We start from the raw sequence: 19,914 nt of genomic DNA, 5'->3' as shown, positions 1-19,914 counted from the left end.
AAAAAAAAAAAAAAAAAAGGTGCAAAAGAACTGGCAAAAAAGACATTTTCTGACACTTTTATTACAAAAACAACTGAAAAATCTAGGTGGCCTGTTATAATGGTAGTACTTATAGGATTAAAGCAGGTATTGTCCACCCTCTGTACCACCTCCTGACCCCCCCACCCACTCAGAGTCATTACTCAGTGGACTTCCAGCTCTGTAAAATCAGCTAAATGTAGGAGGGCAACATTTTTAGCCCCTTTTTGTACATTTTCCACAAGTCTGCAACTCTGCAGACCTTGCTGTAGGCAAAGAGCCATAATGCATAGGGTTACGATGTTACAGGGGTAATAACAGCGGAATTGCATCATAAAAAGGGAAACAACACAAAACGCACAAGGCGGCGGCAACATGACATTTTACTTTGAAATATAATGACACGTGTTGCAGCAGCAGCTCCTTGCGCACATGTGTAATTGTCTCCAGTATGTTGATGTTGTCTGACAGAAAGGTTACTCATTAAAATAAACCTCCGCTTCATTATCCAGACATACAACACTAAGTCTTTACTCTGCACAGAAATAACTCTGTCCATGTCAGTGGCATCCATTAGTGTATGAGGCTTCAGCGCTTAAGGGGGACGTTGGAACTGAGCCTGAATAAGTGTGGAAATAGGTCCGTAAGACAAAGATAGTAACAAACAGAAGTGACGGCAGAGCTGAGGAAAACAAAACCCACAGCAGGGTTTTCATTTGTGCATGTATAGAGTTTAAGGGTCAGCATAGGAAGATCTTCACAGTTTCCAGATTTTATATGATTGAATTAATTTATTGATTGAGTGTGCAAACAGAATACACTTGAAGGTAGGGTGGGAGGTAGGTGTCAGTGCATTAGATCTGAAAACATGGCTGTAAATGGTCTTATAAATAAAGACAGTGTTAAATCCTAGTGAGTTTTCTAATCCAGACATGTGGGTTTTTCTTAAATCTCAGTCTCATTCCAGGTTTGATGCGTAACCCATCGTGTCCACTCTCGTTACATGCAGAACCTGCCCATTTAAACACATATTTACATTTACATTTATGCATTTGGCAGACGCTTTTTTCCAAAGCAACTTAAAGGGGAAATTAACAATTAAGCTCTCTCTGTCTCTACCTGTTTTGTAAAGCACCTTAAAAATAACCACAGTGGACCAAAGTGCTGTACAAAAGAATAAATAAAAAACAAAATAAAAGAATAAAATACAAGAACAGATTAAAAACATAAAACAGCTGTACAATTAAAAACAGTATCGTACAGAGAATAAAAAAGCAAAATGATAAAATAAAATAGTGCAATAAAATAGTGCAAGTTAAAAATAAATATGTTCTATCTGAAAAATAGTCTCTTTTATCTCAGTAAATATTTACTTTTAAAATAGACCTAAACTTGACTCATAACATTAGTCTACATCTGGTTTTAATTTTAGCCCCCATGTCCTGTTTTTAGGGACTAGTTTCATAGACGCACCCCTTTACAAATTCATCCCAGGGACTCGATTGGACCCTTTGGTGGGCTGGTTTTGGTCCACGGGCCACATGTTTGACACCCCTGGCATATAGAGCAGAACAGGAACCACAACACCTGTAAATCTTCTTCTTCCTGACCCTGTTCAAGGTCAGGCAGTTGTTTCCGGCCTCTGTCCTGACAAACCTCACAGCACTTACATGACAGGTGTGAGAGTTGAATTGAAAGTCCGACGAGTGGCGGCGCGAAGAGGAAAAGGTGAGTGTGAAGTCTTCAACACACCTTCATCCACACGAGCTGCGTCCCATCTGTCACATAGTCAATAATCCACGAGGCTGTGGGCGTATCCGCCACCATCCACCCGTCTACGTCTGGGTACAATGGCGTTGAAAAATGTGAAAACACAAACCATTTTCCAAATCAATTCCATTCTCTCTACCTGTTGTGTCTGATTTTTTTTTATACTGTTCTGTGAGGGAATACCTTATAAACAAACCAAAGACCAATCTGTGTGTTCAGATGAAGTATAAATTAGATGGATGAGTGTACACTGGTCTGTAAATGTACACTGCTGGTTTGGTGGAAAATCAAAGATGTCGTTATGTTTTGGTACATTATAAAAGCGCACTTGTTTTTTATTATGACAAAGAAAATGTTGTGAAGAGTAAAATTTTAAAACATAAAATTTTGATATGTTTTCAAAAAACTGTATCTTGGAAGTGATTAGAGATAAAATCATACTATCAATGAGAAAAATATTGGCTATGATCTAAAGTTTATGATGAGAATAAGTGTACTCATCAAATTTGCATATTGTGACATCACAGGCCATATTGGATTTAGTAAAACTGAAATTTGAACATATTTACATCTAAGTTGTCTTGTATGTTTTTTTTTGTTTTTTTTTGTCATCTTATCCTTAAAATAAATGAACTTAAGCCTTAGTAGAAAGTAAAATGCAATAAGTTGTACTAGCTCTTTAGCCAAGCAGCAGTTTCCCGCCCTTTTTTTCACAGTTTTTATCTGTATTTTTCTGGTTTGTGTAGTTCATTGGCAGTTGTATGTACATATTTATGCAGAGAATTACCCAGGGCAGAAAGAGATACGCTGTCTGTAAAAGAAGCAGATGATGGATGCAAGCATACATCATGGTGGCCAATGTGTCTCGATGGGTCTGCGTGCCCTTGTGTTGACTATGAAATGGCTTTAAATGTAATTTGTATCTTTATTGTAAATTCAACAGTGCAATTATGCCCATTTATTTCCTGAAAAGTTAGGGGAAGTTCAGCTTCCCTTGCTGTCTCAAAGCAATCGCCTCACTGCAAAAATCCAAATCTTACCAAGTGTATTTTTCTCATTTCTAGTCCAAATAGCTCATCACACTTAAATTAAGACATAATCACCTAAACAGTAACTTTCAGTGAGATATAAGAACTTATTTTTAGACAATAGATCTGGAAAATCTTATTTCAAGAAATCTTGCCAAGATAACTTTCAATTGTTCCATTGGCAGATTTTTTTTTTTTTTTTTTTTTTTTTTGCTTATTTCACGATTTTTTTTTTTTTTTTTGCTTAATTCAAGATTATTTATGCTTAATCCAAGATATTTTTTACTTAATTCAAGATTTTTTTTTGCTTAATTCAAGATTTTATTGCCAAATTCAAGATTTTTTTTTTGCTTAATTCAAGATTTTTTTTGTTGCTTAATTTATTTTTAGACAATAGATTTTGAAAATTTTATTTCAAGAAATCTTACCGAGATGATTTTCACTTGTTCCATTGGCAGATTTTTTGCTAGAGTTCAGAAAAAAAAAAAATCTTGAATTAAGTGAAAAAATCTTGAATTAAGTAAAAAAAAAAAATCTTGGATTAAGCAAAAAAAAAAAATCTTGAATTAAGTGAAAAAATCTTGAATTAAGCAAAGAAAAAAACAAAACAAAACAAAACTTGAAATAAGCAAAATAAAAAAAAAAAACTCTGCCAATGGAGCAAGTGAAAATGATCTTGGTAAGATTTCTTGAAATAAAATTTTCAAAATCTATTGTCTAAAAATGAATTAAGCAAACAAAAAAATATTGAATTAAGCAAAAAAATCTGCCAATGGAACAAGTGAAAATTATCTTGGTAAGATTTCTTGAAATAAGATTTTTAAGATCTGTTGTCTAAAAATCAGTTCTTATATCTCACTGAAAAGTTCCTCTTTAGGTGATTATGTCTTATTTTAAGTGTGATGAGATATTTGGACTAGAAATGAGAAAAATACACTTGGTAAGATTTAGATTTTTGCAGTGCTCTGCTGGAGTTATGATCTGTTTCATTCAGTTATGTTGCTTGTCGTAATATTGCTATGACTCTAGCGCTTAAAGGGTTAACGCGCTCTTGTGTTTAATCTTTACTCGTCTCTGATCACATGAAATTCCTCGCAGAGACTGTGAACTGCATACGTAAACAACGCATTGATGTAAAATGCAGCTGGGGTTTTTTGAGAAGTAAAAACTTGCAATGTCATGACTGGCAACCGCTGATTGATGGGTGTGAAACGCGGTGCATTCTGGGTAAAACGTCTCATCTGATGCTTAAGTGTATGGGAAATCAATTTGGCTGAGGCACTACGGGGCTTGTTTTTGAGAAAACAAACAAGTAGAAACATGAAGCATAAACATGTGGGAAATAACAGTGTTTTCTGTTCATACGCAGGTAGTCGTTTGCTCATTACGGGTTCTTGAGCTCTGCCAGAACATTAGAAGGTCTGGTCTAATTGCTGGAATCTGTATCCTTCTATTCCCTCATATTTCAAATTAGGACCGTGCTTGGCTACTTTGTCTACATTATGTTTTTATTTCATTTTTTTTCCCTCATTTCTTCTAAGCCAAAAACCACTCTCAAATTCCAAATGATGAGAACAGCATGCTGATAAAAACCAAATTACAGAACATTGTTGTTTAATTCGCTCTTTATCACTCTCTCTGCCAGTGAATGCATTTTGATCTTCTCAGCAGGAGGAACGTGGGGGTGTATAAAACAGAATAATGGAACACGTCTCATTGTTTTAACAAGTTCAAAACATTTTTGCCTGAAATTTGATTTTTACGAGTGAATCCTAGATGCTGTGTACACGAGACGGTATTTATTATTAATGATCATAACTGTGAAACTAACATAAACCCTCTGCTCTGTTCATTCAGAGCTTTGAAATGGGGCTTGTTTTAGCGTATTTATTATCGTTTGGATCTGCTAATATTTCAAAGTGAGCGTCGAAGTGGGATATGTTCTGTGACCCGCTACGACAGCGTATTAGGGCCACATAAGAAAATAAAAACGCTTGTCACTTTGAGAATAAATTCGTAATATTTCAAGAATAAAGTCATAATATAGTGAGAATAAAGTGGTAGTTTTAAAAAAAGTCATTATTTACTGAGAATAAAGTTGTGATATTTTGAGAATAAAGTCATAATATAATGACAATAAAGTTGTACTTTTATGAGATTAACATCGTAATTTTGGTATTGATTCTTAATTTTGAAAATTCAATAGAGTTTCTGGTTTTACAGTGAACGCAAAAAGCAAAGCAGCAACTTTAACTTCTGTTGGACTCCAAAACTCGGGGTAGAATCCTTTAAACTATGACTTTATTCTCATTATATTATGACTTTATTCTCAAAATATTATGACTTCATTCTCGTTAAATGAGTTTTTGAAAAGTACAACTTTATTCCTATTATAATATAACTTTATTCTCCAAATACTACGACTTTATTCTCGTTAAATAACGAGTTTTTTTTAAAACTATGACTTTATTGTCATTATATTAAGACTTTATTCTGAAAATATTCTGACTTTACTGTTGTAGTGACAAGCATTTTTATTTTCTTATGTGGCCCTAATACACTGTCGTACCCTGTGGAGGTAAAGATGCTTTTCCAAATCGTTCTCCCCACATGCAAAAATAACCCTCGATATTGGCACAAATATGAAGCAGCACAGTATATAATAATATAAGGCTGTGCAACAGTAAAACAGTCAAAATGAGTCTCGGTATGAAAAAGACGCTTTCTTCTCCCCATTAGATAACAATCAGCCTCGGTTTCAGACAGAAAGAACTTTCTGCCTCTTACGTTCTGTCTCCACTGATAAAATGTAATGAAATGGATCACTTTAGTTTCACTGCGGTTCTTGGAAAGTTGCCGTCTGCTCGTCAACTTATGAGTGCGGCAAGAAAATCTCACATTTAAAGCAGAGGAAGTGTCGTCCTTGTTTTACATCAATTATTCAGCAGCCCAACTCTCCCCTGGGCAAATCCAGAGTGAGTTTTGAGACCTTTAAATGAATCAGAAGAAGCCAGGCCGGTTGACTCTCATGCCCAGGTTTTCACGAATAATTCTCAGATTAACCCACACACACGATCACCGCTGCGTCAGAGGCACCGAAGCTTCAGACATTGCGTTGGACTTTTTTTTAGTTCATCAGTCGATAGGTTTATAACATATAAATGGTTACAGATATTAATATAGTTACTATTGAGCACTGATAGGAAGTCATGTACGGACTTTCATTTGGATCCATGACCTTTGACTTTGAGTGACCTTAACAAAACAAAAGGTCACCAAAGTCTAGATCTCAACAATCTTCTTTGAAAACTACTGGTTGGATTCATTTTAAAAAAATAATGTAGCTTCCTTGAGACAATGTCTACAAAGTTTGTTCACAGTTTGGAGAAATTTGTATTTTGGATTTTTTGACAAATTTTTGAAATATTGCAAATTTGCCTTTACTTATAATGATCTGTATTATTTAACTTTTATTTACCAGGTAAGTTAACTGAGAACCAGTTGTCATTTACAGTGACGACCTGGTCAAGTGACAGCATAATAAGCAGATAAAACACAAAAGAAACTAAACAAACAAGTTACAAAATCACATTACAAGCAATAATAGTGCTAAACAAAAATATTAGTTGCAGTATTTACAGTGATGTATATATATGAATGAGTAGTAGTTATTAGCAGCATAACATGTAAATGCTTACAGATATCAGTATAGTTACTATTGAGCACTGATAGAAGTCGTGTGTTTACTTTCAGTAGGGTTCATGACCTTTGACCTTGAGTGACTTTGAAGGGGTCAAATTCAAGGTCCTCAATGTCTAGATTGAACTAGAATGTTTAATTTTTTATGTAGCTTCCTAGAGACAATGTCTACAAAACTGAGTCAAGGTTTTGAGAATTTTTGGCAAATTCTTTTTAAATATTACAAATTTGCCTTTACTTTTTTTTTTTTTTTTTCCCCTGTCCTGTTCAGCAATTTGGCCTCATTATGATCTAAGAAGGTGGATATTACCTGATGGGAGAACAGGATAGGGGTTATACACAAACGAACACTGATACAACTTTACTTATAATGGGTCATATTTTGATATAATAATGATATATGTATATATTTTTATTTATTTATTTATCTAACCTTTATTTTACCATATAGGTTAATTGAGAACCAGCATAATAGGCAGATAAAACAGAAAAGAAACAAAACAAAGAAACAAGTTGCAAAGTCACATAACAAGCCATAATTGTGCTCTAAGAGAGTATTATTTACAGTGACATGTTTTTTTTTTTAAATGAGTAGTTATCAGCAGCATAATATGTAAATGGTTACAGATATCAATATAGTTCCTATTGATCACTGACAGAAGTCATATATGGACTTTGATTGAATTAGTTGAGTTCTCCTTCAGTGAAAGTACCACCCACTTCTATTTTTAGATTGATCTCCTGCATCCAGACCACAGGACTCTAACATAGGAAGTAAGTAAGTAGTAAGTAAAGCTGATTTTTAAAGCGCTTTTCACAGATAAAAATCACAAAGTGCTGTACATAAAATAGGTGCAATAAAACAACATAATTTCATGAAATAAATAAAAATGATAAATCCATCAACCAAAAGCTTTCCTAAATAAAAACATCTTGAGTGGCTTTTTAAAAGAGTCCACGGACTCGACCGTACATAGAACAGAACCTGACAACCTCATACATTCAGCTTATTATTAATTTTTGATAGTGTCAATAACAATGGACAGTGAGATACAGGGACATTCATCCGATTTTTTTTTTTTTTTTTCCCATGTGATGCATTTATAATAAAACCGTCCCGCGTGTTCGTCAACATGACAGTGTGGGTTGCAGAGAGATTGCAGAGGTGCTATAGATAGCTTAAATCCAATCCTCTTTTCTGCTGGAGGAGATACTGATGAAAACTGAGATGGGCTGCGACAATATCTGTGCAGCTCCTGTGAGACATTAAAGGAGACGCTGGTGCACACTGCTTCCCTCCCCTCCAAACCTGGATGCTTTGGGCTCAGTGTGCCGATGTTCCCTGCTCTTCTCCTCGCATTTTTTTATTTATTTATTTCGTCTTTTCTGGAGCATATCCCGAGCTTTCATGAAACAGAAAAAGGCATGTTTTCCCCCTGGAGACGTACATTCCCACATCATAACACGCTGGCTTCATTAATGTGACTGCATAATGGATCAATGTGTGGATATCTGCTTGATGAGCTGAATAATAACGCTGCCTTCACGTGCTATCGAGAAGATGATCCTTTCCACTTGTGAATTCGAGATTACCAGCGCATTGTGTTCAAGTGCTTTTGTTGTCGTAGTGAAATGAAAAATGGCTGATACACAATTTATCGTGACTTGCTAGTTGGGTAAAACAGTTTTGGATGTGTTAATTCATATGCTACAGCATATTTTTGTAATCATTTTATTTATTTATTTATTTATTTATTTTTTACAAATTGTATATGCTATAAATGTGTAAAATCATCAGCTAGCAGCAGCAGAACATAAATAAAAGCTTTTTTTTTTTTCTTTACCATTTATGATTAACCCATAAAGACCCAAATAGCTACCAGCAACCAAAACCATCTACTGTTCTTAAATGTTAAATACCTGTTGATCCATTAATCCTATTAATACATGTAAATAATTGGTGTAAAATACTGTTATTCATCTTTTCATGGTCATCAGATATGACCCATTTGGATGTTCAGAGGCTCCGTAGTTACCATGGAAACACCATCATCTTCTACAACATTGATTCACCAGTGAAACCCATAGAGTTGGATCAATGACAGTGGATAGATACACTTATTTTATGTTCAGTTAATGATAAATTTTACTGAAAAAGTCACTTTTTCCTGAGTTTTCTCTGTTTTTGATATAATATCCCTCAACTTTATCTGAGCTTTTATGAACATCTACATGATCAGCGAGTTAAATACAATAAAATATCTGATTTTGACTGAAAACATGCAAAATTCAGAGGATAATATTATAATAAATGGAGATGAATTACTTTAGAAAGGCTAAATAGAGAGAAAAATTCATGTGGGAACTGCCACAAGTTTAGTGCTGGGTCTTTATGGGTTCATCCCTCGTTGCCCTCCACCATGTTGAAAAGTTCAAAGGTTATTTTCATCTTGGCAGGTCGTGGATAAAATTTTTTCCCAGTTCTCCAATGGAAAAATACAACTTGAGGGGGCGTTCATGTGCAATTTTTCACTTCAGGACTAGTATTTACCTCAGTCCCCACAAGTAGCATTACATAGGGTTCCCACTCAGTCTTAAAAAGTCTTTAAAGCCTTGAACTTACAAATCTGCATTTAATACCTTAAAAAAGTCTTCAAAAAGTATTCAGTTTGACATGGTAGGTGTTAAGTTATGTTGCCATAAACTCGTTGGCTGTGTTGTGTTTAAATGTGTCAGTTAAGTGTCCAAACTTCAAAGAAAGTAACGTTATTCTACTCAATTCCATCCATTCCAATCCAACATTTTATAGTGAAATTAGGAACCACGTATTGCTAACTTTGCAGCCCCCGATGTGAAATGACTCTGAACGATAGGAGTCAAGGCTTTAGAATAAATTAATACATTTTCCTAAATTTTAGGGGTCACAAAATTTTGCCGGTATGACCATGAAATAGGCATTAAATTCTGTTGTAAGTAGCTTTAGGCGGGGTACACACTTAAAGATCATCGGGCTGTTTTTGTCCCAATTTTCCCCCGTCCCAACCAAGGATGGCAAACCCCAGATTATTTTATGTCTTATAAGATTATCCTATCAGATTCTCCTGTGGTCTGAGGTGTTAAGAGTGAATTTGTCCCAATAATCGGCTCTGAAACAGGTCGGGGCCGACAAAACTTGTTCAATATTTACAACAACAAATCTCCATTTGTGTGGGGAGAGCCGACAACTCCTGAGCAGAGTCCTGCATGCGTCCACTTTTCCAAACCCAAACCCACACCCACCCATACCCACGTACATTAGACCCAAAACCTGACCCGACCCGTTATGAAACACATTGTCAACACATAACTCACTTTTTCGTCATGTGTGTGGTGTGCTTTGTTGAGATAATTGGAGCACACCACACACAGTATGATGAAAACTGTTCAATGCCTGATTTTTTTGTCTTCATATGTGTGGTCTGTATCAGATAAAAAAATCTCTTCAGATTCAAGGTTCTAATACTGTAGTTTTGTGTTTTTCATTATAGTTTAATTTTTATTTAGTTTGGACTTTTTTTTTCTAATTCGATTAGTTTTAATTAGTTTTTAGAGCAGGTTTGCTAGTTTTTATTAGTTTTTGTTATTTTCTAAATGCTTAGTTATAGTTTAGTTTCAGTTTTTTATATCTTTTATCTTCTTCGCCGTCAAATTCAAATAAATCCCGTACAGGACTCTGCTTTCTCCCAAATTTAGTCTCCATGTTTCTAGGTAGAGTGGGGACGAAAAGACAACTCTAAATGACAAGTGACGAGAAGTGACGGACCGTTAAATATCATATGGTGCCAGCAGTTAAAATTGCTTGAGGGAAATAAATCGATTTCATATCAATCCGACGTTGACAAAGATGAAAACGAAGGGAATTTTATCCATAATTTTTATTCGTTTTATTTAGTTTTGTAAGCACACAAGACAGTTTCAGTTGGTTGTTTTTTTTCTTTTAATTATAGTTTTTATTTATTTCAGTTAATGAAAATGTTTTTCAATTCCAGTTTTCGTCATTTCGTTAGTTTTCGTTAACGATAATAACCTTGTTCAGATTGAGAAAATCCTAATGGGTGTACCCCGCCTTAAAAAGTCTTAAATTCCCTCCAGACCCAATAACAATAATGTTCGGTGTGTGACACTACTGGGCAGATGCTTTATTCTGTTAAACTGGAAGAACAAAAATCCTCCAACTCATCAGGCTCTGTTGAAAGACATTTTGGAACACTTATATTTGGAGAAAATCAAATATTCACTAAAAGATAATGTAAAGTTATTTTATTCAATTTGGCAGGCCTTTATAGATTACTGTAATATTAAGTAAGTAGACAGACACCCCCCCCCCACACACACACCTTTTTTTTTGTGTGTGTACATGTGAGTGCGGGTGTAGTGTTCTTGTTCTGACACATATATATTGGGTACGATATGACATTTTTTATATTGTCATTGTTCTAATTTCAATAAAAAGAGTTAAAAAAAAACGTCTTAAATTGAACTTGTAGGAACCAAGGTTATAATTGTTTTGGATTTCTCATTATAGTTTAGTTTTATTTAGTTTTGACTTTTTTTTTTCTCTAATTCAGTTAGTTTTAATTTGTTTTTAGAGCAGGTTTGCTAGTTTTTTATTAGTTTTAATTTTCTTCTAAATGCTTAGTTTTAGTTTAGTTCTAGTATTAGTTCTAGTTTTTTCATGTCTTTTCTCTTTTTCTCCGTCGTATTCAAATAAATCCCAGACAGGACTGTGCTGCTTTCTCCCAACTTTAGTCTGCATGTTTCCAGGTAGAGTGGGAACCAGAAGATGACTGTAAATGACAAGTGACGGAGTGTGAAGTGTCGTATGGTGCCACCAGCTAAAATTGCTCAAGTGAAATAAATCGATTTCATATCAATCCAACGTTGACAAAGACGAAAACGAAGGGAATTGTATCCATAATTTTTATCTGTTTTAGTTAGTTTTGTAAGCACACAATACAGTTTCAGTTGTCTTTTTTTTCTTTTAATTATAATTTTTATTTATTTCAGTTAACAAAAATGTTTTTACAATTCTAGTTTTTGTCATTTCGTTAGTTTTGGTTAACGATAATAGCCTTGGTAGGAACCCTGATTACAGTGTATGAAGAAAAGCTAACTCCTTGCCCACACAACAGTTCAAAGGCTGCAAGATACTCGACTCAGTCGCCCTAAATCCACTTCACTTCGTTGTGTTTTAAAAGGTGACAAAAAGCAAGGTGGGATGTGATGAAAATATAGTGTGAAACTCTTTAAAAAAAAGCCTCTGCAGCATTGGAATATTGAGCAATTAGGGGCTGTAACACCTTACTGGTGTAAAACATCCTGAGTCTGAGCTGAGAGCCGTGACCTCAAAGTGCTGTGAAATCGCAATTAAAGCAAAATGAGGCGTTTGGTGTTTGGTGTTGTTCAGCAGCTACGAAAAAAACCCACACCTCCTGTCATCTTATTGCTGTTCCAACATTCCGGGTGTGCAGGACATGATTTGGGCTGTCATTCAACATGTGAAAATGGCTTTTTAGAGTCAAACATCTCAGCTCTTTCACTGCGCATTTAACAAAGCAGTAAAATAGCAATTATGTTCGGCGCACGTTCGGAACGTCGCCAAGGAGGATGATGGGAAAGCAGCCGGGTCACGACGAGGGGAATATGAAGAGGTGGTTTTCAAATGTCATTCAAGTGATGTGTCAGAAAAACAACCTGTGCTTGAAAAAATTACATCAGGATACAATGACAGGCTTGATTAATTTCTCTTCCACTAAAGGATGTAATAAGCTGCTTTCAATGTTACTCCATTATCAATTCTGCTTGTTGATGTCGGTGTTCACATTGATGAATTTTACATTTTATGTTCCATATCTGGTGTCATTTAGGTCAGTTTTCATGCTGCTACAAGCCAAAGATGAAAGCGAAGGTGCTTGTCAAAAGACTGATCCTGGTTTGATACAACTTCAGCGGCAATTTGATGCATTTTACTCATCGTTCCTGTCAGTATAGTCTCGCTGCACTCACAAAGTAAACACCAGAATGTGGGAATGTCATATATCAGCAAAAAAAAATTCATCAAACAGACCCCGAATGCTGTCACTGACATCGTTCAGTTTACATAACTACCTGTCAGACGTTAATTATACAGACGATTCAATTCAGTAGCAACAAATCACAAAATTATGAGGTGTATAATGAGGGATGATCGTCATTTGTGTGTTGTCGTGATCATCTGGTCATTATGTCAGACTCTTTTTTTTCAAAGCCTCTTCCTTTGTTATTCCATTAGGGTTTTTTTTGTTTTCCGCATTAAACTCCTGCTTCTCAATGTAACCTTCAGGGACCCAGACAAAATAAGGATAAATAAATAGATAATCAAACATGATTAAACTCCTCTAGTCATACTTGTCTTCAGTTTTAATCAGGAAAATTACCTCACATATCGTATTATTTCAGCATTTTCGCTTTTCTTTTCAAATTGTCAATCAAGCACAGTACTAAACTCCAACAAATACCCTTTTTATAAATTACATGCTCTAAAACTACACAATCTTGTTGACCTTAATACTCTTGTTATTGTGTATAAACCCGTAACCATATGCTCCCCTACAGTCTACAGGAGATGTTTGAGCCCAGGCAAAGCCATTATAATTTAAGGGGAACTGAAATCTTAAAGAAAATTAAGTGTAGAACAAACATAAAAAGCCAGTGTATCTCTGTTAGAAGGGTACATCTGGATGAAAAAGTCAAAATGTCTTCTTCAATTTGTGCATTTAAAAGGATGTATATATCCAGTATAATAACAAAATATAGAACATTATCTGAATAAGTGAATATCTAGTTATAATATAGAAGAATGCATAAAAATATGATATTATTGTAATTAATTAATACAGACTATCATGATTAGGAGAAATTGTCACCTTTATTAATGATTGTATTTGTAGTAAATATTTAAAGTGCATATAAATATTATAGTTTATATTAAAAAAGGTTGATTATGCAAATCTGATTTTGTGTGAGGTGACTAAAAAAGTGTACATGAATGGGTTGTATGAATGCTTTGTGTTATTGTAAAAATATATAGAAAACCAGTGTGTTAACAAACCAAAGGAAGCTGAATAATTTAATTACTAGTTTGTTTTGAGTGCTGAAAAATTTGCATTGACTACGTTGTATGTTTTTTTGTTATCTGATGATTCTATGTGCTCAAAATAAAACTAAACTAACTAACTTTTGTCAGCTGGCAATCCAGTAAAATTGGCTCCAATTTGGGTCCAGTCATAAGTTTTGGGAAACATAGTTATACAGTCATGCAAAAAAATTGTTAGACCATCAAAGTCATCAAAAACAATGGTTATGCAATGGAGTACTAACTCCTGTGTGTATCATGTGACTAAAACAGACAGAATAGAAAACACGGAATGTCTAAAAGCACTGTTTTTGTCAGTACAATGCCATAGATATTGATGTAAGAACTGAAGTGATTTTGGTTATTATCAAGAAAACATGGAAAATGGATAGATATCAGCTCTGAAATTAAACTACTATGAGCTATTTTTGTTGTTATCATTATATTTGTCCAAACAAATGTACCTTTATTTGGACCAGGCATTTAAATGAACAAGAAACTGAAGAAAACCAGGGTGGTTTAATAATTTTTTCTGTGACTAAATATAGTTAGTTATAATCCTAAGGTTAGGTCATAATGGTTTTGTAACTAAGGGAACTTTATAACAGCCACACCTTTCCAATGCTGTTGCACAAACAAGGCAGAAAAATAAAACATACTTCATATTTTTGTATATATATTTGCATTGTCCTCAACATTCTGTACCGTCACTTTCTATAACAATGCGTCAAATTATCTGATGATGCTGATCATTTACAGTATAGGGTTTAGATGCATTTTATTCTTTATTATTATTTCTTCCTCTGATCTGAACACACAGAGATGCTCCTGAATGCAGATGTACAAGTTAACAGTTTAAACAGACTTGAAGGCATGAACTGCTATTGTCATTTTTTTCTTTTTTGTTTTTTTCGTCCAAAGTAACATGAGCCGGATGATCAGTGAATCTGATTTCTCTTAGCCTGGCAGGTACTGACAGATGACCTTTCCCATTAACAGTGGTGTATAAAAGCCCAGGGCCGGTGCCCTTCACTTGCCTCCTATTGAGCATGAGCAGAGCATGTAGAACATGTTACCCCTGAGTAACCCTCTAAACCAAAGGTGAGGCCCCATCAATCATACTGAGCAAAGTCAAGGCTGACATTTCTCCTGGGAGCTGACAGCAGAACAAAAAGTGGTTGCTTGTTCTTAGCTAAAAGGCTTTACTTATCACACTGGTGCCAAGTGAAAGGAGGAGCTGAAAACCTTAGCTCCATTCACTGTAGTCTCATTTGGGGGAGTTGAGTTAATATATAGATATTTTTTTCCCCCCAGTCGAGTAGAGTAAGAGATCAGAGACAAAAGTGAATGTGTAATCCCAGAAACAGAAGGAAGGTCACAGTGACTACATTTACATTCACCAAATAAAGTTGATGTGTATATGTATATGTACAAATAGTATATTAAAAAAAAACTGTGCTCCTAAATAACTGTTTACATTACCAAGGGAAATAAATGTTTGGCAATGGCTATTGGGGCAGCCTTATCTCAGGAGGTAGAGTGCATCGTCCAATCACTGAAGGGTTCGCGGTTCGAATCCTGCTCTGTCCTAGTCATGTGCTATTGTGTCCTTCGGCAAGACACTTCACCCTCTTTGCCTCCTGTGTCACTCACACTAGTGTATGAATGCGTATGACTGTTCGGAGGGGCCCTTTGATGAGTTGGCAGCCATGCTTCCATCAGTCTGCCCCAGGACAGCGGTGGATACATATGTAGTTTACCACCACCACAGTGTGAATGTGTGAGCGAATGAATAATGGATCAATAATGTGAAGGGCTTTGGGTGCCTTGATAAGTGCTATAGAAGTCTAATCCATTATTATTATTATTATTATTATTATTATTATTACTACTACTACTACTACTACAGTACTATGGCATGAAATATGGGTTTGTCTATTTCCACAGAGCCAATCAAATGGTAGCATTTGTACTGTGACAATCAGCAGTAAGGACATTTTGTTTCCCAGAGCCAATCTTGGATACTGTTCAATGAACTCAATGTCCTCTTGTTGCCACAGTACTGTGGTCATATATGGAGTATATGCCCCAAATTATGTCAGTCCACAAAAAGTTTAATATAGTTTGGGCCTTTGGTCACATGACACCCACTTTGTTGGTGCCCTGAAATGGTATTTTTGGAGAACAGGTCCCAGAGAAAAATCTCCCAAAGCTGCCCTGGCATTGGCGTATGGACAGACACAACACCACTGTATGGAACCGATGATACCATAGTACCACGTGACCAGAAGAAGAAAACCCCAGATGTAACCTCAGGAACATGCTCAGTGCATTCTTGTGCAATTTGAGTGTATCCTGCCATAGGCTCTGGCTGTGTTAGTGATCAGCGCCACATATACAGGGTGGGGAAGCAAAATTTACAATATTTTGAGGCAGGGATTGAAAGACAGTGTATGACCAGTTAGTTTATTGAAAGTCATGAGAATTTATTTGCCACAAGAAAATGTACATAATAGAAAATGTTTTTATTCTATGTGTCCTCCTTCTTTCTCAATAACTGCCTTCACACGCTTCCTGAAACTTGCGCAAGTGTTCCTCAAATATTCAGGGTGACAACTTCTCCCATTCTTCTTTAATAGTATCTTCCAGACTTTCTCGTAGTAGTTTTGCTAATAGTCATTCTCTTCTTTCCATTATAAACAGTCTTTATGGACACTCCAACAATTTTTGAAATCTCCTTTGGTGTGACGAGTGCATTCAGCAAATCATACACTCTTTAACGTTTGCTTTCCTGATTACTCACATGGGCAAAAGTTTCTGAAAAGGTATGGATAATAGTGTTAGGTATGATTATGACATCAATATATGTTTGGTTTCAAAACAATTGACGTAGTGCCTGCTGAGAAAAAACAACTAAATGTTCATTGTAAATTTTGCTTCCCCACCCTGTAGGTGTGGCATACGTATTATACCGGTTCGACCCAGTTTTCCTGTTTCCACCACCTAGACACAGATATTTCTTGAAACGATATGTGTATGGATGCAAAACTTTTAGAATCCACGAAAGAAAAATACCACGAGTGTGGTGTTCTGGAGGTAGCCTTTGGTAACTCGTCCCCTGTCCTTTTCCTGTACCCAGATAGGCCCGTGGCATGTGCGGGTGACAGGTTACCAGTCTACACATGGATAAAACCAGGGCACTGATTGGCTCTGTGGGAATAGACACATGAGAAAGTTAGTGCAACAGTACTGTGGATATAGCCTCTTCGTAAATGTTTACTTGCAGCGGCACATACACCAACTAAAAATTATTCTTCTCAGTGACTACATTTAGATGCACACTCATATTCCAGTTTTATTTACTAATTCTGAAAAAGACAATATTTCCAATAATCTGTTTACATGGGCAATGAAAACTAAGATTTCTCTAATATTCCAGCTGTGCTTACCCCATTAGAACCTGTAACCTGCAGTAAAACAAGCCAATCCAGCACATATTCCGAATGTATTGTATCCATGTTAAAAGAATCCTCATAAAACTTTAATAACATCAGCGTATCTCGCATGTCATTCAGAAAAAAAAGGTGGAATGGAGTGTCATGTAAACAGACTGTGCTGCTTACGTGACACCTGTCAAATTCTGATATGATCGTATTGTGAATAATAGTGAAATAATGCATGCAGACGTACTCGGTGACTCGGTTTGATCAGTGATGCTATTTGCATTAGACTCAAACTGTTGCTTCAAACTAGAGTGATGAGTCGAATTTGGGGAAGAGCAGAGCAGAATGAGTTTTCCTATACTAAATAATGACAGCGCCAAATGTCTGTTCATTACACTAATCACTGATCTAATCACTTCTCATTTAAGTAGAGGATGTTATCTAGTGAATGGGACCAGTCAGATAATTGTGAAAAACACTAAACAAACTGAGTCTATTAAATCTAGACATTTGGATTAATGACTCAAAGGTAACATCAGTATTTACTTTCAGGATGTTTGGCAGCTACTTTTATTGTCATTTAGTGGCTGATTTGGAGTTTATATTCCAGAGAATTAGAACTATATAATTAACACAACAAAGGGTCGGATGAAAATATATGACTGCATGATTATAATAAAAGAAGGTTATTAAACAGCCTGGACAAAAGGAGACAGTAATTGTTTTGTAGTTGCTTTTTTTTTTTTTTTTTTTTTGGATTGATGATGTAGAGTTGGACCACTGTGTAAAGACTTCTCCATCAGATTCAAAAGATCCTCCATGCGGTTCAGGTCTGGACTCAGTGGTGTCCAATCTGTTTGTAACTGATGGCTCAGTTTCCTTAACTACTCTGTAACAATCTGATCCTGATGAACCCTGGTGTTGTCATTTTGGTATATGAAGGTATCATCAGCATAGAATGAAATCCACTGATGTTCATTCGGGTCACTATATTCAGGTTCAGCTGAACTCATTTTATGGACACATAACGCTGTGAACCTTGACTCAACTTACTGAACCAACCCCAGATCATAACACTGCCCCCTCAGGCTTGAACTATAGGCACTTGGCATGATGGGTAATTACTTCATCCACCTCTGGAACAGGGTCATTCTGGACTCATCAGACCATATGACCTTTTTCCACTGAAACACAGTCCAATCTTCATGCTTCTGCAAACTTTTTCTGATTATTCTCACAGATAAGTTATTTTCTTAAGGCTGTACAACTGTTTAGGCCTAAACCATTGAGTTCTCTAGTTCAAGAGTTTTCATTTTGTCTTCTTATCTTAATGATACAGGGGTTATTTTCTATTGTTCAGACAAAGTAGTAGCAGAGTGATGTTCTCACACCTGACATATTTCAGCTGTGGCTGCAGCTTTCTTCAGAGGCATCTCGCGACGCATTGCTGACATGTTTATCAGCTGTTTTTGTCCCGAGGTGTGTGTAGAAGCCAATAACGTAATAACGACCTATAACGTAATAACGGCCGATAATGTAATAAATTTGCCATTTTAACAATGTAATAGGCCAGTGACATAATAAAAGTCCTTAACCGATAACGTAATAACTTTTGTCCACTAACATAATAACTTATTACGAGATTTTATCACAGTTATATCTAAGAAATGAAACTTAAACACAATATTAATATATTATTATGTTATTGGTTGGTTATTACGTTATTGGCCTGATAAAAAAAGTCTTTGCAAATGTAATAACTGAGCCAATAATGTTATTATGTATTAATATACTAGAGAGAGAGAGATTTTATCACAGTTATATCTAATAAATGAAACTTAAATGCAGTGATATTAATATATTATTACATCATTGGCTCAGTTATTACATTTGCAAAGATTTTTTTTTTTTTTTTTTATCAGGACAATAGCGTAATAACCAGCCAATAACGTAATAACTTATTACATTATTGGCCAGAAGTTATTACATTATCGGTTCACAACTTTTATTATGTTATTGGCCAGTTATTACGCCATTGGCCTATTACATGTTAAAAATGGCAAATTTATTACATTAGTACGTTGTCGATCGTTATTATGTTATTGGCTTCTACAGGCGTGGCCGTCCCAGTGAACTTGTCAAATCCACATTTGACAAGTCTTATGTGTTTCTTTCGTATGTGTTTTAAAAACAACATGATTATTTAATAACCTTTCTGGAGATAACATTGACAGTGAACAAATGTGTCCAACTCTTCACTTGCATAAATCACATTGTGTACACCTTAACTTTTTTTTTTTTTTTCCCCAGTAGTTTCTTTTTTGAACCTAGTGCTCCTGTTGTAAATTTGGGTGTTTTTGTTGAGAAATCTGAAGACAAATCCAGCTCAAATTGCTTTGCAGGAGCTGTGGCCGAGCCATTAAATATGAGAGATGATTAAGAGCGCTGTAAAAGCTGGAAGAGGATAATGTTTGGAATGGCTCTCATGGAGAAAATAAATGAAGAGGAGCAAAGGGAATTCTCCAATGAATTAAAAGGCTTGACAGTAATGAGCCGCTGCCTCTCTCTGTCTGCAGGAGAATGCCTTTGCCTCGACGGCTACATGAAGGACCCGGTCCACAAGCACCTCTGCATCCGGAGCGAGTGGGGACCCAATCAGGGGTAAGTTATGATAATCACGTTATAATGGCTTATTATGATCACTCACTATCGGGCAGAAGAGAATTTACAACAAGGTTATCCTCCTGCGCATCCACCAAGGCCATCATTTTGCTTGGACAGATTTTAAAATGTTAATATAAAA

At 35.6% G+C, this 19,914-nt stretch overlaps 1 protein-coding gene across 1 annotated transcript in view; it reads left to right on the top strand.

The window, feature by feature from the left end:
• astn1 (astrotactin 1) overlaps positions 1 to 19,914 on the top strand; it is a 982,704-nt gene that overhangs the window by 279,531 nt on the left and 683,259 nt on the right. Inside the window, 1 exon segment of the mRNA XM_030160213.1 lies at positions 19,688 to 19,772. Coding sequence (XP_030016073.1) covers positions 19,688 to 19,772 — 85 coding nt within the window.

This window comes from Sphaeramia orbicularis, chromosome 17, assembly GCF_902148855.1.
Source record: "Sphaeramia orbicularis chromosome 17, fSphaOr1.1, whole genome shotgun sequence".
Classification (NCBI taxonomy): domain Eukaryota; kingdom Metazoa; phylum Chordata; class Actinopteri; order Kurtiformes; family Apogonidae; genus Sphaeramia; species Sphaeramia orbicularis.
The sequence above is the reverse complement of the archived record's forward strand: the minus strand, read 5'-3'. Positions and strand labels throughout refer to the sequence as shown.